This window comes from Balaenoptera physalus (genome assembly GCF_965194825.1).
Source record: "Balaenoptera physalus genome assembly, chromosome: 14".
Taxonomy (NCBI): Eukaryota; Metazoa; Chordata; class Mammalia; order Artiodactyla; family Balaenopteridae; genus Balaenoptera; species Balaenoptera physalus.
The window spans coordinates 57,226,153-57,252,176 of record NC_138893.1 but is presented as its reverse complement, the minus strand read 5'-3'; the positions used below and the strand labels follow the sequence as shown (position 1 = coordinate 57,252,176).

Below are 26,024 nucleotides of genomic sequence, written 5' to 3'. Positions count from 1 at the left end.
CTATGATTGTGTTACTGTTGATTTCCCCTTTTATGACTGTTAGCATTTGTCTTATGTATTGAGGTGCTCCTATTTGGGGTGCATAAATATTTACAATTGTTATATCTTCTTGGATTGATCCCTTGATCATTATGTAGTGTCCTTCTTTGTCTCTTGTAATAGTCTTTATTTTAAAGTCTATTTTGTCTGATATGAGAATTGCTACTCCAGCTTTCATTTGATTTCCATATGCATGGAATATCTTTTTTCCATCCCCTCACTTTCTGTATGTGTCCCTAGATCTGAAGTGGGTCTCTTGTAGACAGCATATATACAGGTCTTGTTTTTGTATCCATTCAGCCAGTCTGTGCCTTTTGGTTGGAGCATTTAATCCATTTACATTTAAGGTAGTTATGGATATGTATGTTCCTATTATCATTTTCTTAATTGTTCTGGGTTTGTTATTGTAGGTCTTTTCCTTCTCTTGTGTTTCCTGCCTAGGGAAGTTCCTTTAACATTTTTTGTAAAACTGGTTTGGTGGTGCTGAATTCTCTTAGCTTTTGCTTGTCTGAAAAGGTTTTAATTTCTCCATTGAATCTGAATGAGATCCTTGCTGGGTAGAGTATTCTTGGTTTTAGGTTTTTCCCTTTCATCACTTTAAATATGTCCTGTACGCCCTTCTGGCTTGCAGAATTTCTGCTGAAAGATCAGCTGTTAACCTTATGGGAGTTCCCTTGTATGTTATTTGTTGTTTTTCCCTTGCTGCTTTTAATATTTTTTTCTTTGTATTTAATTTTTGATCATTTGATTAATACGTGTCTTGGCATGTTTCTCCTTGGATTTATTCTGTATGGGACTCTCTGTGCTTCCTGGACTTGATTGACTGTTTCCTTCCCATATTAGGGAAGTTTTCAACTATAACCTCTTCAAACATTTTCTCAGTCCCTTTCTTTTTCTCTTCTTCTTCTGGGACCCCTATGATTCAAATGTTGGTGTGTTTAGTGTTGTCCCAGAGGTCTCTGAGACTCCTCAATTCTTTTCATTCTTTTTTTTTAATAAATTTATTTATTTATTTATTTATTTTTGGCTGTGTTGGGTTTTTTTTTTTGTTTCTGTGTGTGGGCTTTCTCTAGTTGCGGCGAGGGGGGGCTACTCTTCATCGCGGTGCGCAGGCTTCTCATTGTCGTGGCTTCTCTTGTTGCGGAGCACGGGCTCTAGATGCGCAGGCTCAGTAGTTGTGCCTCACGGGCTTAGTTGCTCCACGGCATGTGGGATCTTCCCAGACCAGGGCTCGAACCCGTGTTCCCTGCATTGGCAGGCAGATTCTTAACCATGCGCCACCAGGGAAGCCCCAATTCTTTTCATTCTTTTTTCTTTATTCTGCTCTGCGGTAGTTATTTCCACTATTTTATCTTCCGGGTTACTTATCTGTTCTTCTGTCTCAGTTATTCTGCTACTGATTCCTTCTAGAGAATTTTTAATTTCATTTATTGTGAAATTTCATTTATTGTATTGTTTATCATTGTTTGCTCTTTAGTTCTTCTAGGTCCTTGTTAAACGTTTCTTGTATTTTCTCCATTCTATTTCCAAAATTTTGGATCTTCTTTACTATCATTACTCTGAATTCTTTTTCAGGTAGATTGGCTACTTCCCTTTCATTTTTTTGGTCTGGTGGGTTTTTACCTTGCTCCTTCATCTGCTGTGTTTCTCTGTCTTCTCCTTTTGCTTAACTTACTGTGTTTGGGGTCTGCTTTTCGCAGGCTGCAAGTTCGTAGTTCCCGTTGTTTTTGGTGTCTGCCCCCAGTGGCTAAGATTGGTTCAGTGGGTTGTGTAGGCTTCCTGGTGGAGGGGACTGGTGCCTGTGTTCTGGTGGATGAGGCTGGATCTTGTCTTTCTGGTGGGTAGGACCACGTCTGGTGGTGTGTTTTGGGGTGTCTGTGACCTTATTATGATTTTAGGCAGCCTCTCTGCTAATGGGTGGGGTTGTGTTCCTGTCTTGCTAGTTGTTTGGCATAGGGAGTCCAGCGCTGTAGCTTGCTTGTCGTTGAGTGGAGCTGGGTCTTAGCGTTGAGATGGAGATCTTTGGGAGAACTTTAGCCATTTGGTATTACGTGGAGCTGGGAGGTCTCTGGTGGACCAATGTCCTGAACTCGGCTCTCCCACCTCAGAGGCACAGGCCTGACACCCGGCCGGAGCACCAAGACCCTGTCAGCCACACGGCTTTTGGGAAGTCTGAGGTCTTCTGCCAGCATTGAGTAGATGTTCTGTAGGAGTTGTTCCACATGTAGATATATTTCTGATGTATTTGTTGGGAGGAAGGTGATCTCCACATCTTACTCCTCCACCATCTGGAAGGTCTCCTCGAAATTAATTTTTTTTTTTCTTCAAAGACAGAAGATCAGAAGAAGGAAATGGATGGATTTCTCAGTACACTGTGTAACAATCTACATGAACTAAAAGAAGATACAATTTCTTCCTTGGCTGAAACACAGAAGCTATGTGAAAACTTAACTGAAGACCTGAAGACAATAAAGAAAATCCATTCACAGGTATCTTATTTAGGTGATTTAAGGAGTGTAAAAAGAAAGTATTATGATCTTTAACTTGATAATCCCTGTTACAGACTGAAAGCTATATAACTAAATTAGAATCCTGAAAATACCGTAGCCACTTTTGCTTATGACAGTAATTAATGTGAAATAATTGAGAGTACTTCTCTTGATCAGTTAATATTTGATGATTTGCTACACGTAGAGCCCTATGCTAAAGCACGATAAGACATACAGTCCTTTCCTCACATCAAGAAGAAAGATGAACTGCAGAAATATACCATCAGGAGTACAATTAGAAGAAAATGGTCGTAGCATTTAAAATGAACATGTATCTACATTTTAACTTGATGATTTTTGTTGTTGTTTTTGTTTTTAATGTAACATGGATAGTTATTCTCTTTCACAAACTATTCCCTGCTTTCTTTTACTATTTTTGTCTCATCAGTATCAGGCATTTACATTGTAGTAAATTGATACAATTCTTAATTTTTATTGATAAATGTAATTTATGACTTGCTCCATGTAAACTATTCCTCAGTATATGACGCTTTAAATCAAAACCAAACCTTCAAGCCAGGCAAGTCATAATCTATAAATATCAGATATATGGAAAATAATTTCTGGTATTCTTAAGCCCTTAGTAATGAATTCTGAAGTTCTGTTAAATGAGGCTATTACTACATGACAGAACTCTTTGGTCAGTGAAACTGTTGACATGGTTTAGTGACCAGTAAAGAATTCTTTGTTTTGGGAAGTGAGGGAAAGGGAATTCATATCCATGTCACCTGAAATGAGAAGGGAAACACATCTAAGGTTTTTAGATAAGAATTAAAGCAACTTTAGCTTTCTGCCCATGGACGCCGCCGAGCAAGCATTGTTAAAGTCTCCCCCCCTCCAGGACCCTCATGTCTAAGTCAGAGTCTCCCAAAGAGCCCGAACAGCTGCGGAAGCTCTTCATCAGAGGTTTGAGCTTTGAAACAACTGATGAGAGTCTGAGGAGCCATTGTGAGCAATGGGGAGCGCTCACAGACTGTGTGGTAATGAGGGATCCAAACACCAAGCGCTCCAGAGGCTTCTGGTTTGTTGCGTATGCCACTGTGGAGGAGGTGGATGCCACCTTGAAGGCAAGGCCACACGAGGTGGATGGAAGAGTTGGGGAACCAAAGAGGGCCGTCTCAAGAGAAGATTCTCAAAGACCTGGTGCCCACTTAACTGTGAAAAAGAGTTTTGTTGGTGGCATTAAAGAAGACACTGAAGAGTATCACCTAAGAGATTATTTTGAACAGTATGGAAGTGATTGAAATCACGACTGGCCAAGGCAGTGGCAAAAAGGGAGGCTTTGCTTTTGTAACCTTTGATGACCATGACTCCGTAGACAGGATTGTCATTCAGAAATACCACACTGTGAATGGCCACAACTGTGAAGTAAGGAAAGCGCTATCTCAGCAAGAGATGGCTAGTGCCTTCATCCAGTCAAAGAGGTCAGACTGGTTCTTGAAACTTTGGTGGCGGTCGTGGAGGTGGTTTTGGTGGGAATGACAACTTTGGTCGTGGAGGAAGCTTCAGTGGTGGAGCTGGCTTTGGTGACAGCCAGGGTGGTGGTGGCTGTGGTGGCAGTGGGGATGGCTATAATGGATTTGGTAATGATGGAAGCACTTTTGGAGGTGGTGGAGGCTACAGTGATTTTGGCAGTTACAACAATCAGTCTTCAAATTTTGAACCCATAAAAGGAGGAAACTTTGGAGGCAGAAGTGCTGGCCCCTGTGGTGGTGGTGGTCAGTACTTTGCCAAACCATGAAACCAAGGTGGCTATGGTGGTTCCAGCAGCAGCAGGAGCTATGGCAGTGGCAGGAGGTTTTGATTACTGCCAGGAAACAAAGCTTAGCAGGAGAGGAGAGCCAGGGAAGTGACAGGGAAGCTACAGGGTCAACAGATTTGTGAACTCAGCCAAACAGTGGTGGCAGGTCCTAGCTGCTATAAAGAAGACATGTTTTAGACAATACTCGTATATGGGCAAAAAAAACTCAAGGACTGCATTTGAGACTAATTGTATAACAGGCTGTTTTAGTTTCTGTTCTGTGGAAAGTGTAAAGCATTCCAACAGAGGGTTTTAATGTAGATTTTTTTTTTTGCACCCATGCTGTTGGTTGCTAAATGTTAATAGTCTGATCATGACACTGAATAAACATGTCTTTTTTAAAATGTGCTGTGTGAAGTTAGAATTTCTTCATGGTGATGCCAGGTTCCAAATTTATTTACAACCTGCTTGGGTGGAGAAGACATTGTCTTCAGAAACCTTGGTGTAGTTGAACTGACAGTTACTGTGTTGTGACCTGGAGTTCACAGTTAAAAGGGTCACCCAAGCAAAGTCATGGAGGTTTTTGGTTATTAATATGATTGTTGTCACATCCTATGCAATATATCTAAGTTGAATTATGGTACCAGATAAAGTTCTAGATGGGAATGAAGCTTGTGTATCATCCATTATCATGTGTAATCAATAAATGATTTAATACCCTCTTGAGGGAATTCCCTGGCATTCCAGTGGTTAGGACTCGGTGCTTTCACTGCCGTGGCCCAGTTCAGTCCCTGGTGGGGAAACTAAGATCCCGCAAGCTGCACAGCACGGCCGAAAAAACAACAAAACAAAACCCTCTTGAATGGAATGAAATAAAAAAAAAAAAAAAAAAAAAAAAAGAAAGCAACTTTAAAATAAGATTATTTGTTTCCCTAATTGATAAGCATGAAACTTTTCAGACAAAAGGTTAATATTGGAAATTAATACAAATGATAGTTAACATTTATTGAGTAACTCACTATGTGTTTATTCCTCCTACCAATATAGATACAGGTTCTGTTACTAGCCTAGTTTTCTAATGAGGGATCTGAGGCCTCAAGTGCATCTAACAATAGTTAGATCCCCTTATAGCCGTGGTGGTGATTATACTGCCTGAAAGCATCCATTTATGAGGGGCTCTTCTATATGTTTCTAGAACATATTCTTGCTGTTTGAAATTGCAGCAAGTTTACCTTAAACCTGCCTAGATCTTTTTAGGTATGTAGATCAGCTTTTTATTAATTAGCTGTTTTGAAATGTTTAAAATTGGCAAGCAACTGTTTAAAAACAAACAAAACGGGACTTCCCTGGTGGTCCAGTGGTAAAGAATCCACCTTACAATGAGGGGGACGCGGGTTCAATCCCTGGTCAGGGACCTGGGATCCTGCATGCCGCGGGGCAACTAAGCCCGTGCACCGCAACTACTGAGCTCATGCAACTTAACTAGAGAGCCTGCGTGCCACAAACTACAGAGCCCACATGCTCTGGAACCGTCGCACCACAACTAGAGAGAAGCCTGCACGCTGCAAGGAAGAGTCCACACGCCGCAATGAAAGATCCCGCATACCTCAATGAAGATTCTACATGCTGCAACTAAGACCTGACACAGCCAAAAAAAAAAAAAAGGTGCTCTTAAAAACATCCTAATATTTAAAAAAAAATTAAAAAAAAAAACCCACCTATGCCATGAAAAGTATTTTAGCATGAGTGGTTTGACTTCCCTGGCTTAAAGGAAGCAAGTTTACTAACTGAGCTATTTCTGAGATATTCTAGAACTTGAGGTTAGTGCTGACAAACCAATGATGTAAACTCTGAACACCTGGTTACATGTAGATAAATCTGAAAATACCTGCATTTCCCTCTACTTTGAGATTAGTAAAAATACTGACACTCTATTCATAATCAAAGTGTTAGATGTGTGTTGTCAGCTTATGTGTTGTTCAGAAATGTGTTTAAAGATCCCAAGTATGAGAAAAGGTTAAGCTCTATTTATTTATTTATTTGGCCACACCTTGAGGCTTGTGGGATCTTAGTTCCCCAACCAGGGATTGAACCCACACCCTTGGCAGTGAAAGCACAGAGTCCCAAGCACTGAACTGTCAGGGAATTCCCTCTATTTACATTTTATTAATATGATCCAACTAAGTTCTGTAAAATGTTTCAGCTCTATTAACTGATAATATTTTTGGACTTCTTGACCCATTAGATTTTCAGCATTACTTTGTCTTCTAGTAGTGTTATCAGTTAAGAAGCAACTATGTATATCTGTCAAAGTGGTTCTCAAACACAATGTGACATTTTGGTGTATTTGGTTAGTTTTGAGGTACACGGAAAGTAACTTGTTACTTATAGTTAAAATAAGAAAGTTTGCTAATTATTTACTTTTTAAAAAAATGCCTGTAATATTATTATCCTTTTAATATCACTTCCACGAATCTCCTGTATGTGAGAGAGATGGAGTTAAAGATCTCTTGTCAGGAATTTTTATAATTCTCACCTATGGGAAAATACTTTATATCAGTATAGAAAAAAAGTTTAACTGTTATAATTTCAGTCTTTTCCTTCCCCACACCTTTCTTACAGGAACTTTGCCAGTTAATCAGTCTTTGGAAGGAGAGATTCTGTGCTTTGGAGGAAAAGTGTGAAAACATGTGGAAACCACTTAGCAGTGTTCAAGAAAATACAGAGCAGTAAGATGTTTTAAAATTCTTTTTAATATATCCTTTCTGAATAAGTTACAGTCTTTATAATCTCCACTTTCCCCCAAATACTTCAGTGTGTATCCTAAAAACATAAGCTACTGTCTTATATAATAATTATTTTATTTTTAAAAAATTTTTTTATTTTTTAACTTTTTTGGAGTATAGTTGATTTACAATGTTGTGTTAGCTTCAGGTGTACAGCAAAGTGAATCACTTATACATATGCATGTATCTATTCTTTTTTAGATTCTTTTCCCGTGCAGGTTATTACAGAATATTGAGTAGAGTTCCCTGTACTATATAGTAGGTCCTTATTAGTTATCTATTACAACAGTTATTTTAAATTAGAAAATTAATATTGAGAACTACTATTATCTAATATACAGACCTAATTCGAATTTTGCCAATTCTCTCACTAATGTTCTTTATAAGAAAAGAAAAAGATTTTCCTCCTGGTCCAGGATTTAATTCAGGATCACACACTGCATTTAATTGTCATGTCTCTTGAGTCTCCTTTAATCTGGAGCAGTTCCTTAGTTTTTGTCTTTTATAGCCTTTTCTTTTTCGAAGAGCATAGAATATTTATTTAGTACAATGTCCCTCAGTTGGGGTTGGCTTTCATGATTAGTTGCAGTTGTCAAGAAAACCACAAAGGTGGTATGTTCTTAGTGCATCTCAGATATCAAGAGGTTTAACTTTGATAATTTGGTTGTAATGTTGTCCTCTAGATTTCCTTTGCAATTGATAAAGAACATAAGGGGAGATACTTTGAAACTGTATAAATATCCCGTTCCTCTTAGAATCTATTGATATGTATTTCTGAAACGATTATGATAGTGGTTGTCAAATGATCTTTTTTTCTAATCCCATCATTCCTTCAACATTTTTTAGTTGGCATTCTACTAAGAGGAAGAATTTTCCCTTTGTCCTGCCATTTATTCTTTTTTAAAAAAATAAATTTATTTATTTTTGACAGCGTTGGGTCTTTGTTGCTGCATGCAGGCTTTCTCTAGTTGCAGCAAGCAGGGGCTACTCTTCCTTGCAGTGCGTGGGCTTCTCATCGTGGTGGCTTCTCTTGTTGCGGAGCACAGGCTCCAGGTGCGCTCGCTTCAGTAGTTGTGGCACACAGGCTCAGTAGCTACAGCTCGCGGGCTCTAGAGCGCAGGCTCAGTAGCTGTGGTGCATGGGCTTAGTTGCTGCACGGCATGTGGGATCTTCCCAGATCAGGGCTCGAACTGTGTCCCCTGCATTGGCAGGCGGATTCTCAACAACTGCACCACCAGGGAAGTCCCCTGCCATTTATTCTTATTCATTTATTTATGTTAGCATGTACTCATGGATTCTTTTATCCTCTGGGTATAGTCCACTATTATTTATTCTGATGTTCAAATTATCCCAGTTTTGACTAGTAAGAGCCTCTTCAACTTGTCTCCTGTATCCTTTTGATATGATCTGTCCTTTTTGAGCATTTTCTTACTTTCTGATATAGCAAGATATTCCAGGTATCTTGTACTTTCTCAGCCCTAGCTCTGAAATCATATTAATATAAACCAAGATCTGGGCACTAGATGTTCTTTTTTTTTAATTTGTGTCATGCTTTATTTATTTATTTATTTATTTAATTTATTTATGGCTGTGTTGGGTCTTCGTTTTTGTGCGAGGGCTTTCTCTAGTTGTGGCAAGCGGGGGCCACTCTTCATCGCAGTGCGTGGGCCTCTCACTATCGCGGCCTCTCTTGTTGCAGAGCACAGGCTCCAGACGCGCAGGCTCAGTAATTGTGGCTCACGGGCCCAGCTGCTCCGCGGCATGTGGGATCTTCCCAGACTAGGGCTCGAACCCGTGTCCCCTGCACTGGCAGGCAGATTCTCAACCACTGCGCCACCAGGGAAGCCCACTAGGTGTTCTTATTGCTACTGGGGTGTCATTTCTTCTAAGGCTCCCCAGGTGGACATAGCTAGAAAAACATGTGTGAATGTGTATATATATGTGCACTTAAATATCTCTCTATTCTGTATTTGTACTCCCTTTTCAGACAGAAACCTTGCTCTCATCCACAATATATCTACCTATTTGCTCAATTTTAGAATACACATTAAGTAATTTCACAATTTCTAACCCATATCCATGATGAAATATATACTTACTAATTAGAATAGGGTTTGGCAAACTATGGCTGCTGGGCCGGATGCCTGCTACTTCAAGTAATTTTATTGGACACAGTCATGTTGGTTTACTCAGTCTGCCTATTTGTTTATGTGTTGCCTTTGACTGCCTTTGCACTGCAAAGGTTACATCAAAGACTATATACCTGTAAACCTAAAATATTTGCTATCTGGATTTCTAAGAAAAAGTTTTTAAGAAAAGCTGATTCCTGCACTAGTGTTTAGTGTTGCTTTATAGCCTCATTGCTTGCCAGTCTCACATCCTTATCATATATTCCAATCAGCTTTATGTTTTCTTTTAGAAGTTTTATAGTTTTATGTAAGATTTAAATCCATGATCTATTTTTAATTTTTTGTATAAGGTATGGGGTTTGTCAAGATTCAGTTTTTTGCCTATAGATATTCTAAACTCATGAGGATCAGGGTATTCTGATATTTACCCCTATTTTTGCCCATTAAATTGTTCCTTCCTGAAGTTCCAAACAGGTCTGCTGGCCACAAATGCTATTTTCCTTTGTCTGAGAATATCTTGATTTTCCTTTCATTCCTGAAAAATATTTTCACTGGCTATAGAATTCCGGGTTGACAGGTCTTTTCTTTCAGCACCTGGAATATGTTATTTCATTTCCTTTTGGTCTCCATGAGATGAGAAATCCCATCATTTGAATCCATGTATTCAAATGATTGTTCACCTATAGGCAATTTCTCTGTAGCTGCCTTCAAGATTTTTTCTTTGTCCTTAGTTTTTAGAAGTTTGATTATATTGTGTCTTCTTATGTATTTCTTTGAGTTAATCCAATTTGGGTTTGCTCAGCTTCTTGAATCTGTAGACTTATGCCTTTCACCAAACTTGGAAATTTTCATCCATTCTTTCTTTTCTTTTTTTTTTTTTAAACCAAGAATTGTTTGTCTGTTTGTTTGTTTTTTGGTGGCACTGCTTGGCTTGTGGGATATTAGTTCCCTAACCAGGGATTTAACCCAGGCCACAGCAGTGAAAGCACTGAGTCCTAACCACTGGACCACCAGGAAATTCCCTTCATTATTTCTTTGAACATTTTTTCAGCCTTATATTTTTCTCCTCTGCTTCTAGAACTATGATGACACAAATGTTAGATCTTTTATTATGGTCCCATAGGTCTCTGAGGCTATAGATACTAGTCTATTTTCTCTTCGTTGATTGATTGAATAAATCCTGTAATCTGTCTTTGTCTTTATGTCCACTGACCCTTCCTTTGTCATCTCTAACCTACTGTTGAACCCATTCAGTGAGGTGTTTTATTTCAGTTACTACGTTTTTCAGTTTTACAATTTTCATTTGCTTCTTTTTTTAAAATTCTCTTCTATTTCTTTGTTAAGATTCTCTCTCTTTTTTTTTCTAGATGTGTTTTCTTTTTTTTTTTGGCTGCACCTCACAGCCTGTGGGATCTTAGTTCCCCAACCATGGATTGAACCCAGGCCCTTGGCAGTGAGAGCATGGAGTCTTAACCACTGGACCGCCAGGGAATTTCCGTTAGATGTGGTTTTTTTTTCTTTGAATTTTTATTTTATTTATTTTTTCATACAGCAGGTTCTTATTACTCATCAATTTTATACACATCAGTGTATACATGTCAATCCCAATCGCCCAATTCATCACACCACCATCCCCAACCCCCCCACGGCTTTCCCCCCTTGGTGTCCATACGTTTCTTCTCTACATCTGTGTCTCAACTTCTGCCCTGCAAAGCGGTTCATCTGTACCATTTTTCTAGGTTCCACATACATGCATTAATATACGATATTTGTTTTTCTCTTTCTGACTTACTACACTCTGTATGACAGTCTCTAGATCCATCCACGTCTCCACAAACGACCCAATTTCGTTCCTTTTTATGGCTGAGTAATATTGCCTTGTATATTTGTACCACAACTTCTTTATCCATTCGTCTGTTGATGGGCATTTAGGTTGCTTCCATGACCTGGCTATTGTAATAGTGCTGCAATGAACATTGTGGTGCATGTGTCTTTTTGAATTACGGTTTTCTCTGGATATATGCCCAGTAGTGGCATTGCTGGATCATATGGTAATTCTATTTTTAGTTTTTTAAGGAACTTCCATACTGTTCTCCATAGTGGCTGTATCAATTTACATTCCCACCAACAGTGCAAGAGGGTTCCCTTTTCTCCACACCCTCTCCAGCATTTGTTGTTTGTAGATTTTCTGATGATGCCCATTCTAACTGGGGTGAGGTGATACCTCATTGTAGTTTTGATTTACATTTCTCTAATAATTAGTGATGTTGAGCAGCTTTTCATGTGCTTCTTGGCCATCTGTATGTCTTCTTTGGAGATATGTCTATTTAGATCTTCTGCCCATTTTTGGATTGGGTTGTTTGTTTCTTTAATATTGAGCTGCATGAGCTGTTTATATATTTTGCAGATTAATCCTCTGTCCGTTGATTCGTTTGCATATATTTTCTCCCATTCTGAGGGTTGTCTTTTCGTCTTCTTTATGGTTTCCTTTGCTGTGCAAAAGCTTTGAAGTTTCATTAGGTCCCATTTGTTTATTTTTGTTTTTATTTCCATTACTCTAGGAGGTGGATCAAAAAAGATCTTGCTGTGATTTATGTCAAAGAGTGTTCTTCCTATGTTTTCCTCTAAGAGTTTTATAGTGTCTGGTCTTACATTTAGATCTCGAATCCATTTTGAGTTTATTTTTGTGTATGGTGTTAGGGAGTGTTCTAATTTCATTCTTTTACATGTAGCTGTCCAGTTTTCCCAGCACCACTTATTGAAGAGACTGTCTTTTCTCCATGGTATATCTTTGCCTCCTTTGTCATAGATTAGTTGACCATAGGTGCGTGGGTTTATCTCTGGGCTTTCTATGTTGTTCCATTGATCTATGTTTCTGTTTTTGTGCCAGTACCACACTGTCTTCATTACTGTAGCTTTGTAGTATAGTCAGAAGTCAGGGAGCCTGATTCCTCCAGCTCCGTTTTTCTTTCTGAAGATTGCTTTGGGTATTCGGGGTCTTTTGTGTTTCCATACAAATTGTGAAATTTTTTGTTCTAGTTCTGTGAAAAATGCCAGTGGTAGTTTGATAGGGATTGCATTGAATCTGTAGATTGCTTTGGGTAGTAGAGTCATTTTCACAATATTGATTCTTCCAATCCAAGAACATGGTATATCTCTCCATCTGTTGGTATCATCTTTAATTTCTTTCATCAGTGTCTTACAGTTTTCTACATACAGGTTTTTTGTCTCCTTAGGGAGGTTTATTCCTAGGTATTTTATTCTTTTTGTTGCAGTGGTAAATGGGAGTGTTTCCTTAATTTCTCTTTCAGATTTTTCATCATTAGTGTATAGGAATGCAAGAGATTTCTGTGCATTAATTTTGTATCCTGCAACTTTACCAGATTCATTGATTAGCTCTAGTAGTTTTCTGGTGGCATCTTTAAGATTCTCTATGTATAGTAAATGTCATCTGCAAACAGTGACAGTTTTACTTCTTCTTTTCCAATTTGTATTCCTTTTATTTCTTTTTCTTCTCTGATTGCCGTGGCTAGGGCTTCCAAAACTATGTTGAGTGAGAGCGGACATCCTTGCCTTGTTCCTGATCTTAGAGGAAATGCTTTCAGTTTTTCACCATTGAGAATGATGTTTGCTGTGGTTTTGTTGTATATGGCCTTTATTATGTTGAGGTAGATTCCCTCTATGCCCACTTTCTGGAGAGTTTTTATCATAAATGGGTGTTGAATTTTGTCAAAAGCTTTTTCTGCATCTATCGAGATGATCATATGGTTTTTATTCTTCAATTAATATGGTGTACCACATTGATTGGTTTGTGTATATTGAAGAATCCTTGCATCCCTGGGATAAATCCCACTTGATCATGGTGTATGATCCTTTAAATGTGTTGTTGGATTCTGTTTGCTAGTATTTTGTTGAGGATTTTTGCATCTATATTCATCAGTGATATTGGTCTGTAATTTTCTTTTTTTGTAGTATATTTGTCTGGTTTTGGTATCAGGGTGATGGTGGCCTCATAGAATGAGTTTGGGAGTGTTCCTTCCCCTGCAATTTTTAGGAAGAGTTTGAGAAGGATGGGTGTTATCTCTTCTCTAAATGTTTGATAGAATTCACCTGTGAAGCCATCTGGTCCTGGACTTTTGTTTGTTGGAAGATTTTTAATCACAGTTTCAATTTCATTACTTGTGATTTGTCTGTTCATAATATCTATTTCTTCCTGACTCAGTCTTGGAAGGTTATACCTTTCTAAGAATTTGTCCATTTCTTCCAGGTTGTCCATTTTATTGGCATAGAGTTGCCTCTAGTAGTCTCTTAGGATGCTTTTGTATTTCTGCGGTGTCTGTTGTAACTTCTTCTTACGTTTCTAATTTTATTGATTTGCGTCCTCTCCCTCTTTTTCTTGATGAGTCTGGCTAATGGTTTATCAATTTTGTTTATCCTCTCAAAGAACCAGCTTTTAGTTTTATTGATCTTTGCTATTGTTTTCTTTGTTTCTATTGCATTTATTTCTGCTCTGATCTTTATGATTTCTTTCCTTCTGCTAACTTTGGGTTTTGTTTGTTCTTCTTTCTCTAGTTCCTTTACGTGTAAGGTTAGATTGTTTATTTGAGATTTTTCTTGTTTCTTGAGGTAGGCTTGTATACCTATAAACTTCCCTCTTAGAACCGCTTTTGCTGCATCCCATAGGTTTTGGATCGTCGTGTTTTCATTGTCATTTGTCTCTAGGTATTTTTTGATTTCCTCTTTGATTTTGATTTCCTCTTCAGTGATCTCTTGGTTATTTAGTAACATTGTTTAGCCTCCATGTGTTTGTGTTTTTTATGTTTTTTCCCCTGTAATTCATTTCTAATCTCATAATGTTGTGGTCAGAAAAGATGCTTGATATGATTTCAATTTTCTTAAATTTACTGAGGCTTGATTTGTGACCCAAGGTGGGATATATCCTGGAGAATGTTCCGTGCGCACTTGAGAAGGAAGTGTAATCTGCTGTTTTTGGATGGAATGTCCCATAAATATCAATTAAATCTATCTGGTCTATTGTGTCATTTAAAGCTTCTGTTTCCTTATTTATTTTCATTTTGGACGATCTGTCCATTGGTGTAAGTGAGGTGTTAAAGTCCCCCACTATTATTGTGTTACTGTCGATTTCCTCTTTTAGAGCTGTTAGCAGTTGCCTTATGTATTGAGGTGCTCCTATGTTGGGTGCATTTATAATTATAATTGTTATATCTTCTTCTTGGATTGATACCTTGATCATTATGTAGTGTCCTTCCTTGTCTTCTGTAACATTCTTTATTTTAAAGTCTATTTTATCTGATATGAGTATTGCTACTCCAGCTTTCTTCTGATTTCTATTTGCATGGAATATCTTTTTCCATCCCCTCACTTTCAGTCTGTACGTGCCCTGAGGTCTGAAGTGGGTCTCTTGTAGACAGCATATATGTGGGTCTTGTTTTTGTATCCATTCAGCAAGCCTTTGTCTTTTGTTTGGAGCATTTAATCCATTCACATTTAAGGTAATTATAGATATGTATGTTCCTATGACCATTTTCTTAATTGTTTTGGGTTTGTTTTTGTAGGTCCTTTTCTTCTCTTGTGTGTCCCACTTAGAGAAGTTCCTTTAGCATTTGTTGTAGAGCTGGTTTGGTGGTGCTGAATTCTCTTAGCTTTTCCTTGTCTGTAAAGCTTTTGATTTCTCCATCGAATCTGAATGAGATCCTTGCTGGGTAGAGTAATCTTGGTTGTAGGTTCTTCCCTTTCATCACTTTAAGTATATCATGCCACTCCCTTCTGGCTTGTAGAGTTTCTGCTGAGAAATCAGCTATTAACCTTATGGGAGTTCCCGTGTATGTTATTTGTCGTTTTTCCCTTGCTGCTTTCAATAATTTTTCTTTGTGTTTAATTTTTGCCAATTTGATTACTATGTGCCTCAGTGTGTTTCTCCTTGGGTTTATCCTGTATGGGACTCTCTGCGCTTCCTGGACTTGGGTGGCTATTTCCTTTAACATTTTAGGGAAGTTTTCGACTATAATCTCTTCAAATATTTTCTCTGGTCCTTTCTCTCTCTCTTCTCCTTCTGGGACCCCTATAATGCGAATGTTGTTGCATTTAATGTTGTCCCAGAGGTCTCTTAGGCTGTCTTCATTTCTTTTCATTAGTTTTTCTTTATTCTGTTCCTCAGTAGCGAATTCCACCATTGGGTCTTCCAGGTCACTTATCCGTTCTTCTGCCTCAGTTATTCTGCTATTGATTCCTTCTAGTGTATTTTTCATTTCAGTTATTGTATTGTTCATCTCAGTTTGTTTAATTCTTTAGGTCTTTAATTCTTCTAGGTCTTTGTTAAACATTTCTTGCATCTTCTCCATCTTTGCCTCCATTCTTTTTCCGAGGTCCTGGATCATCTTCACTATCATTATTCTGAATTCTTTTTCTGGAAGGTTGCGTATCTCCACTTCATTTAGTTGTTTTTCTGGGATTTTATCTTGTTCCTTCATCTGGTACATAGCCCTCTGCCTTTTCATCTTGTCTATCTTTCTGTGAATGTGGTTTTTGTTCCACAGGCTGCAGGATTGTAGTTCTTCTTGCTTCTGCTGTCTGCCCTCTGGTTGATGAGGCTATCTAAGAGGCTTGTGCAAGTTTGCTGATGGGAGGGACTGGTGGTGGGTAGAGCTGACTGTTGCTCTGGTGGACAGAGCTCAGTAAAACTTTAATCCGCTTGATTGCTGAGGGGTGGGGCTGGGTTCCCTCCCTGTTGGTTGTTTGGCCTGAGGCAACCCAACACTGGAGCCTACCTGGGCTCTTTGGTGGGGCTAATGACAGACTCTGGGAGGGCTCACGCCAAGGAGTGCTTCCCAGAACTTCTACTGTTAGTGTCCTTGTCCCCACTGTGAGCCACAGCCACACCCTGCCTGTGCAGGAGACCCTCCAACACTAGCAGGTGGGTCTGGTTCAATCTCCGCTGGAGTCACTGCTCCTTCCCCTGGGTCCCAATGCGCACACTACTTTGTGTGTGCCCTCCAAGAGTGGAGTCTCCGTTTCCCCCAGTCCTGTCGAAGTCCTGCAATCAAATCCCACTAGCCTTCAAAGTCTGATTCTCTAGGAATTCCTCCTCCCGTTGCCGGAACCCCAGGTTGGGAAGCCTGACGTGGGGCTCACAACCTTCATTCCAGTGGGTGGACTTCTGTGGTATAAGTCTTCTCCAGTCTGTGAGTCACCCACCCAGCAGTTATGGGATTTGATTTTACTGTGATTGCACCCCTCCTACCATCTCATTGTGGCTTCTCCTTTGTCTTTGGATGTGGGGTATCTTTTTTGGTGAGTTCCAGTGTCTTCCTGTCGATGATTGTCCAGCAGCTAGCTGTGATTCTGGTGTTCTCACAAGAGGGAATGAAAGCATGTCCTTCTACTCTGCCATCTTGGTTCCTCCCCTTTAGATGTGTTTTAGTTGCTCATTGAAACATTTTTATGATGGCTACTTAAAATCCTTGCCACATTGTTCCAACATTTGAAGTATCTCAGTGTTGGTACCTGTTATCTTTATTCATTGAAGTTGTGATTTTCCAGAGTGGTTTTTAATTGTATCTTGAACATTTTGACTATTATGTTAGGAGGTTCAGAATCCTATTTAAGTCTTCTTTTTTAAGTAGGCAGGTCCTGGGCCACTTTTTTGGGCTGTGGTTCCAATAACAATTTAATTTTCAGAACATTAGTAGTTTTATTCTGGCATGCTTCGTTCCTATGCTACACATATGTGAAAAATCTGTATTCTCCTTTTGATGGATGAAGTGTTCTAAACACATCAGTTAGGTCAAGTTAATTGGTAGTGCCGTTCATGTCACCTGTATCCTTACTGAGTTTCTGTTTACTTATTCTATCAATTACTAATAGAGGGGTGTTGAGATCTCCAGCTATAATTGTAGATTTCTCTATTTTTCTTCTCAGTTCTGTCAGTTTTTGCCTCATATAAGTGATGCTCTGTTGTTAGATGTATACACATTAGGGTTGATACATCTCTGATAATTGACCCTTTTATCATTATGTAATGTCCCTTTTTATCCTTGATAATTTTCCTTATTCTGAAGTCTACTTTGTCTGAAATTAATACAAAAACTTCAGTTTTCCCTTGATTGCTATTTGCATAATATAGCTTTCTCCATTCCTTTACTTTTGGCGTGAGTCTTCTTTTTTTTTTTTTTGGCTGTGTTGCTTCTTTGTTGCTGCACGCAGGCTTTCTCTAGTTGTGGTGCGCGGGCTTCTCATTGCGGTGGCTTCTCTTGTTGCGGAGCAGGGGCTCTAGGTGCAAGGGCTTCAGTAGCTTTGGCTTGTTGGATCTAGAGCACAGGCTCAGTAGTTGTGGTGCATGGGCTTAGTTGCTCTGTGGCATGTGGGATCTTCCCAGACCAGGGCTCAAACCCATGTCTCCTGCATTGGCAGGCGGATTCTTAACCACTGTGCCACCAGGGAAGTCCCTTGGTGTAAGTCTTTATATTTAAAGTGGATTTCTTGTAGACAACATATAATTGGGTCTTGATCTTTTATCAGATTTCACGATGTATGGCTTTTATTTGGTGTGTTTAGACCATTCTCATTTAAAGTATTGATATAGTTGGGTTAAAGTCTACCATTTTGTTTTCTGTTTGTTGCATCGTTTGTGCTTTGTTTCCTTTTTTCCTTTCCTAATTTAAGTTGAGCATTTTTATGTTTTCATTTTATCTCTCCCATTGACTTATCATTTATACTTTTAGAATTACTTTTTTAAACTGTTTTTTCTAGGATTAATAATATATATTTTAAAATAATTTTAATCTACCTTCAAGTAATTTGCTGTTTCATGTGTAATGAAAGGACCTTAACAGTATATTCCCAATTCCTCCTTCCTGTCTCTTATGCATTGTTTTCATGTATTTTACTTCTACATATGCTATATTTACCCAATACAGTGTTACTCTGATTATCTATTTTCTTTTTCAGTATGACTTCTAGAAATTTTTAAATTACATATGTGGCTCACATTATATTTCTACTGAATGATTCTGCTCTAGAATTCTGGCTATCACCTATCCTACTACCTAACTCCTATCATCTGTTTTTCAATCCTGTTGTTGGTCTATTCATTATGTCATGTTTCCACTCTGAATTCTTCTTTCTAGATTCTGAATCTAGAAAGTGTTTCCCCACTTTTTATTCCTAGTGGGTTTTGATTCCTTGAGGGGATAGATTTGTGTTGATAGCCTCCAAGCTTACCACTTAATTTTCTTTTCCTTTTTCAATTATTTTCACTTAATTTTTAGTTGAACTTCGGTTTTCAGCACATTTGCTTCATGTGATTTGCTCACATGGTGTACCATCTAGTGGTAGTAGAGGGTAACCTTCATTCCCCAAAGTTTAACTCTGCTCCTGTGAGATGACTTTGAATGCTATTATAGGGAACTTTACTGAGAGAAGGAAGCCATCAATGAATTTTAAATGTATATTTTGATATTAGTTTTATATCAGGGTTATGTTACATTGTACTATGTGTGCTATATGTATAGTTTGTCTCACCCCAATATAATTTTCTTTTAATTGTTAGATAGCTTTATAGTTGACTTTGTTTTATAATATTTATAATTTTTATGATTTATTTTGTATCATAGGCAAGGCAAAACTGCTTAAGAACAGAATAACTAACTGATTGTGGACAGTTTAGGGACTAAACTAGAGGCTAGAGGCTGTAGGAGGTGTCCTTAAGTAACATAATCTAGTAGGAGGAGTAAAACACATGGGCAGAGTTCATTTTAATAACCATATAGTTAATATTCTAAGAGGTACAAAGTAAAGTGTCATATCTGGAAAAGGTTTTATAAGAAAAGAGATATTTTCAAAGGTCATTTAGTCATAGATGTGATGCCAGTCTGCTGTGAAAAGACAATTAAGGGCTTGTGCTCTGGAATTAGACTGCTTAGGTTTGAATGTGCCATTTTTGAGCTGTGTGATCTTGGGCAAGTTATGTATCCTTTGAGTCTTAGTTTTTCAAGTTAACAGTGTTATTCTCTTTTCCTATAGGAAATCTAAAGATATAATCAGCAAAACAACTTCTCACAATGAAAAATTTGGTGCTGATTTTGATGACTTGTCAGCGGAACTCAGACATTTTAACCAGGAAGGTACAAAACTGGTTGAAGAGTCTGAGAAACACTGTGATAAACTCAGTAGCAACCTTGAAGTAATATCTCAAGAGACTGAACAGAGATGTGAGGCTCTGAACACAAGCACACTTTGTTTTTCTGAACAGTGGGTATCTTGCTTAACTAAAAGGGAAGAGGAACTTCAGAATTTATTGAAGGTAATAACTTTGTAACTGGAACCTCCTTTGGGGAGAATAGTGATAATCAGAAAATTAAATATTCTTGGCTAAGAATTGGTTTCAAAACACATGATATTTTAAAGTATATATATATATATTTTTTTTTTTGGCTGCATTGGGTCTTTGATGCTGCACACGGGCTTTCTCTAGCTGCAGCGAGCAGGGGCTACTCTTCATTGCGTTGCGCAGGCTTCTCATTGTGGTGGCATCTCTTGTTGTGGAGCGCGGGCTTCAGTAGTTGTGGCTTGCGGGCTCTAGAGCGCAGGCTCAGTAGTTGTGGCGCAAGGGCTTAGTTGCTCCACGACATGTGGGATCTTCCCGGCCCAGGGCTCAAACCCGTGTCCCCCGCATTGGCAGGTGGATTCTTAACCACTGTGCCACCAGGGAAGCCCTTAAAATATAATTAATGACTTAAAATTTTAAGTGTAACAGTTGGTATGCTTATATATGATCTTGTTTCACATATATGTTTCCTAGATCTTCAAATTATTTAACATTTATCTGATCTGTCCTATATCTATCTGTGGTTTTTGACTTGTTAGTTCCTTCAGTTAAGAGCACCCTGTCTTTTGATATATAATACTTTTCACTTATGTATGCTTTTTACTTTTCTCCAGGTACATTCAAACCTGTTATTGCTTTAATTATTTAGGATATTGTTCTGGTTACTCAGAAGATATCTGATAGATTTGTGGGTTTGCTTGAACTTAACACTTGCATGAGCCCTTTGTGGCTTGGTTTTTCTTCTGTGCAATAAAAGGATTTTACTAATATTCTCAGCAATTAGGTAAAAGAACTTAAGTACTTTAAGCTATATAAGCTATTTTCACTAAAAGGAACCATGACTAGTGGAGAAATAGGTAATTTCAGGTTTGGAGCAGGACGTGTACCAGATGAGCCTACAGATCTTGTCATACCAGAACGTAAGGAAGCTGTTAAGGATTAGTGGGGCTGTGTCAAAAAGACTTAGGAGCCAACTTGATGACACTCCCCTGTTTAAAGGTGGTACAATTTGAGCATCAAAAAGAGTAATTGCTACAATAGATTGATACGTCAAATATGTTAAAATTGATGAATTCATAAAAATATCATTAGTCTCCTTTGGATCACGCTAGGGAAGCAAGAAATGATTCTGAGAAGTGGTAAATAAAGGGAAACAATTGAGCATCCATCTGTCTTTCCTGAAAGAACTCTATTTTGGTTCAGCAGGGTAATGGATGAAGAAAACTGTTTCAAAGAAGAATCCCAGCTAATAAAATGCAGAAGAAATGACAGAATTAGGATATCACAATTTTGCAACCCTTAGTGAAATAATCCTTGTGGACATTAATGACTACTTACACCATTTGATTAAAAGCTGAAGGAGATCTTTATAATTAAGAGGGTGACCACACTCTAACACACGGATTAATCTTTTTTTTTGGCTGTGCCACGTGGCTTGTGGGATTTTAGTTCCCCGATCAGGGATTGAACCCAGGGCCTCGGTAGTGAAAGCGTGGAGTCCTATAACCACTGGACCACCAGGGAGTTCCCCACACTGATTAATCCTAACGTGAGAGACACGACCAGGCATTATGTGCTTTCAGTACCACCTATGAAATATGCTTGCCAAAAAGTTAAAACCTGATTTAGATCAAGGCTTTAGATCTAACTAATTTGTAGAAAATACAGAGGACAGATGAACATGTGAAAATAACAGCTTAGAGGTGCAATCAACAAAATCCAGAAATTGAGATATTCAGTAGAGCACAAAGACCTGGTTTCTTCAATGAAAATATTTTTCAAGGAGAAAAGTATGAGGAAGGATAACTTATATCATGAGAGAGTTAAGACTAGAGGGCCTTAAGACCCGGTTTTCCTGGGATAGTCCTTGTTTATATCTGTTGCACTGGGGTTATTATTATTAATGGCCCTTTATACTCTGAGAATATCTCAGTTTGGATGATAAATTATGTAGTCAGTTAAGACATATCAGCCAAATATAATGATGAATTCTGATTCAAACAAAACAAGTCTGAAAAACAGACAGTTGGTGAAATTTGAACACTGACTAGACATTTGATATAAAGAAATCAATGTTAAATTTTTTAGACGTGAGAGTGGTCTTAAGAAGCTCTTAACTCTTAGAGAAGTATGCTAAAGTAAATGGATGAAATGATATAGGATTTGCTTCAAAATAATCCTGGTGGAGAGCAGGAGTAAGTGGCCAATCTTGTTTGATCTATATCCCATGTAGTAATAAATGTTGAGGCTGGGAGTGAATATAAGGGGGTTATTATTATTATTTCTACTTTTGCAGTTTCTAAAACTTTTATTATGGAAAATTTCAAGGTAAGGAGAAGTTAAATATTGCATAAAGCACCGACAACTTTGATTTTAATAATGAAGTCTCATTTGCATCATTTATAGGTTGTACAACAAGGTTGTGAGGCTTCAAGTTCAGAGATTACTGAAAAATTAATTGGACATAAAGCAGCTAATGAGAACCAGCATAACATTCTTCTTGGTCAGATAACTGTTGATGAAGAAGAATTAATGACACAAAGTCAAGAACTTAATAAAACTGTAAAAATTGGTTTGACTAAGCTTAATTGCTTTCTGCAACAGGATCTGAAACTGGATATCCCAACAGGTACTTTAAAAGGGAAATGGAATTGTTAAATTTTTTGAAGTTGAATTCAACTGTATACAGTGCTAGATGTTCAGAAAAACCAGGTCCTGCCATTGCCTGATAGGAATTTACCATCTCACTCTGATCAACTCAAATATGGAAAAATTAGAACACCAAAATAGCTTTGATCAAGCATTAAATGATGCACATGACATATACTCCCAGACACTTGGGCATCATAATTCAGTAAAAGTTTACAAACATTCAGGGAACTGGCTTTGGTTAAGAAAGCACATTTTAAAAGCAAATAAAAAGAAAACCAACCATCTATCTAGCACTGTTTATAAAAGGACATTTTAATACCAAAAATAGTGGAGGAATGTAATTAAATAAATCTAGTTTAATGCAGAGCTTACCACATTGCGCATTTTCTTATGTGTACCTCTCATTTTGTCATGACTGTTAGATTGGCATTTAGGAATTACCGTTTTGGGAGGTCAGAGATGGCAAGGATCAGTGTAGGCTATAATGATTCAGGTACGCCTTCATGAAAGAAGGTGTAACAAACTGTTTCACACAGGATGCGTAATTGAGTTATTCATTAGATTGTGGTAGGGGTTGCACACCCTGTAAGTTTAGTAAAAATTACTGAGTGAATTTTGTGGTGTGTAAATTACACTTTAAAGCTTTTTTTTTTTTTTTTTTTTTTAGCAATTATAAAAGAGGATGGCACTAAAGGATATCAATTTATTTTTTCCCCAAGACTCTTGATATTTATTGTCCACTTTTCAATGAAATAAGGAATATAAACATTAAGTGAAAAAGCAAGTGCCTGTGTAAATTATGAGAGCGTGAGCTATTATAAAGAAAGGTAACTGGTTAATATTTAGCTGCCACCAAATGTAGTGAAATGATTATCCCCGTCAAACTGATCATGCTGCCATTCCTCAGAACACTCTGAATCCTTTTAGAGCCTACAATACATCTTCTATACATGCTCAGAGATGGAAAATTTCATGTTTTGGTGTAGGTGGAATCTTGAAAATGGTTGAGTCTATTTAAGATCAGTTGTCAAGTTAGGAAATATTTTAAGCAACATATGCCTGACAGATAGCAAGACTGATTCTCATATGTGGCAATGGTTCTATTTTTGGAAGACAAAGACTTATTGGGAGGTATAAGTTCTAGCATTAAAAAAAATACCTCACTCATATCCCACACTTCAATTTTTACCACTTATATTATGTCCACTAAAGGTACGACACCACAGAGGAAAAATTATTTATACCCATCAACACTGGTGAGAACCCAGCCACGTGAACAGCTCCTTGATCAGTTGAAAAGGAAACAGCCTGAGCTGTTAATGACGCTAAACTGTTCAGAAAACAACAAAGAAGAGACCAGTCAGGTAAAATTTATTTTAGGCATCATAATTTTAGAACTCTCCCATGAACTCTTTTTTAAAAAAAAAAAAAGTTATTTATTTATTTAGGTTGTGCCAGGTCTTAGCTGCAGCAGGCAGCCTCCTTAGTTGCGGCTCATGGGCTCCTTAGTTGCGGCATGCATGTGGGATCTAATTCCCTGACCAGGGGTCAAACCCGGGCCCCCTGTATTGGGAGCGTGGAGTCTTATCCACTGCACCACTAGGGAAGTCCCTCCCATAAACTCTTGATGTCATCATCTTCACGAGAAGAATTTTATTCTTTGCCCTTCAGTCCTACCCAGTCTCATTAAGGATAGTTGACTGCTAAGCCTGTTTGTTTTAATTGGGCCATTTTTTATGATTAGACTCATAGATAATTATAATAGACAATGTTTATGTTGTGTTTATTATGTGCCCGACACTGTTCTAAACACTTTACATATATATTTACTCAGTTAATTGTCTCAATAACTCTATAAGGTGAATGCTAGTACTATCCCCATTTTAACAGGTGAGGAAACTAAGAATTACCTTGTCCTAAGTCACAAGGATGGAGCTGGAATTAGAACCTAGCTCCACAACATGTGCCCTTAACTACAGTAATTATAGAAAAGTTGGGAAATTGGAAAGTAACAAAGAAGATAAAAAATAAACTGTAATCTCTTTATTCTGAGATTACCATATTTAACATTTTATTATAAGTACTTCTCTATATGAAAACATAATAGGAATTATTTTCATTACTTTGTAGACTTCCTACTGATTTTGTTGAGGTTTAACTTTTATGTAATGGACATTGTGTTATTTTCAAAGAAGAAAACTGCCTTTACTTGTGTGAAGGTTTTTAAGCCCTGGGACTTAATCACTTATCAGCTTCTTATTTTAGGACTTGGATGAAGAAAAGGCGGTTCTGGTGCACACTGTTGAAGAACCTCTAAGTCAAGAGCCATCTGTAGACACTAGTTTGGATTGTTCATCAAGTGGTGGGGTTCCATTTTTCCAGGTACCTCATTATATCCTATCAGATAACCCTTCCACATCTGATGTAAGTCAGTCATTTGCGATTCAGTATAAAGGCATTACTCTTGGTGGGTGGAATAGAAAAAATATTTTAGTCATTCCTTTGGGATGGCTTGTTAACTTTTCCGATTTAAATTATTTACACAAGTATGATAATCGATTAGGGGTTTTTGGTAGGATAAATAAAGGCAGAATATGACTTAATCCCATCCTTAGCTGGTAATCTTCTGCTGTTATATTTATCCCTTTTCTGCTTCCTACATACTCAGAGTGATACTAAAAACAGTCATTTCTCTCTTCCCTTCACCTTTGACATGGAAGTCCTGGAGCCTGTCTCTGTCTATGATCAGACTTTGAAGGCTAAGAAGTTTAAAAGATTGAGAGACCGAATGCCTCTCTGTTAAATGACTGATTCTCCAACTTGAGGCTTTTCTCCTATTCACTATTCCCCCACGTAGCCTCCTGCCTTGATCTTGTGTGTTTAAATCCCACGCCCTCTCCTATCACTTTTTCATCACTGCTGGGAGTACGGCACTGTAAACTATCTACATCTTTCCCTCTAATTTGAAGTCATGAGCCTAGACAGTCTGTGAGGTAAGGATTTCCTTACTTACATAGGACATTGATGTCTACATTTTATAGTTGAAGTGCTGCTTCTGATATGTATATGCTTGTACCTGTCTTTAATAGACCTGCAGGTCTTTCCACCAAGATCTAAAGATTCTCCATCCCTGATTTAAGCTGTTAAAACTTCTAGCTCAGATTTTATTAAATTCCTCTCTGTCTGCATCAAGGCAGTTTTATCTCCAAAGTCTTCCTACCTTTTGCTTCATTCTTTACTATTAGAAAACTCTAGATATATTTCTTTCTATTTATCGACCCTCTCTTCTATCTTATAAAGTTAAGAAAAGGGGGAAAGTTAAGAGAAGAGAACCTTAGTGACTACTTAATCCCTGTTTGGAAATCCTTTTGTTATTAAAGTTTATGATGTTTTGAAGGCCAGGCTTAGTGGTTCAGCTATGGCAAAGAAGTTCCTATAGTACCAGAAAAGACTTGGGATTGGATTTTAGACCTTTAGCTGAAGTACAGAAATTATTTTTACTCTGATAGCAGTCTGATATGGGGAAATTTTCTGGGTTAAAAACTTTAAAGTTGGTTTATGATTTGTCTAAGAATTGTTGAGTGGGTCTACAATGAAAGTCGTCAGTTACTTAAAGCCTCTCTAAGGGCAAGTACAAGGATTCCAATGAAATATTTCCAAATGAGAAATATAAGTTTTTTAAAAGATAAGATACAATTTAAATAAAAAGTGTCTTGAGGTAGCCTGTATATCAGATTCTGTGCTTAAAATAGAATTGCCTTTTTTTTTTTTTTTTTTTTTTTT

General features: G+C 37.8%; 1 protein-coding gene, 1 long non-coding RNA gene and 1 pseudogene across 4 annotated transcripts in view; all 3 read left to right on the top strand.

Moving 5' to 3' along the window:
* The window catches only part of LOC309642397, a 152,479-nt gene that overhangs the window by 45,288 nt on the left and 81,167 nt on the right, over window positions 1-26,024 (top strand). The window lies entirely within an intron of this gene.
* The window catches only part of KIF11 (kinesin family member 11), a 79,875-nt gene that overhangs the window by 28,836 nt on the left and 25,015 nt on the right, over window positions 1-26,024 (top strand). For both annotated transcript variants that reach the window (XM_082423639.1, XM_082423640.1), the window contains exons 16-21: window positions 2,370-2,528; window positions 6,952-7,058; window positions 19,286-19,565; window positions 21,996-22,218; window positions 23,454-23,605; window positions 24,507-24,623. In XM_082423639.1, the coding sequence (XP_082279765.1) occupies window positions 2,370-2,528; window positions 6,952-7,058; window positions 19,286-19,565; window positions 21,996-22,218; window positions 23,454-23,605; window positions 24,507-24,623 (1,038 nt within the window). The remainder of the gene's footprint in view (window positions 1-2,369; window positions 2,529-6,951; window positions 7,059-19,285; window positions 19,566-21,995; window positions 22,219-23,453; window positions 23,606-24,506; window positions 24,624-26,024) is intronic.
* Window positions 2,535-6,943, top strand: LOC309642349 (heterogeneous nuclear ribonucleoprotein A1 pseudogene; annotated as a pseudogene). Its single transcript has one exon. The product of its transcript is annotated as a heterogeneous nuclear ribonucleoprotein A1 pseudogene (transcript).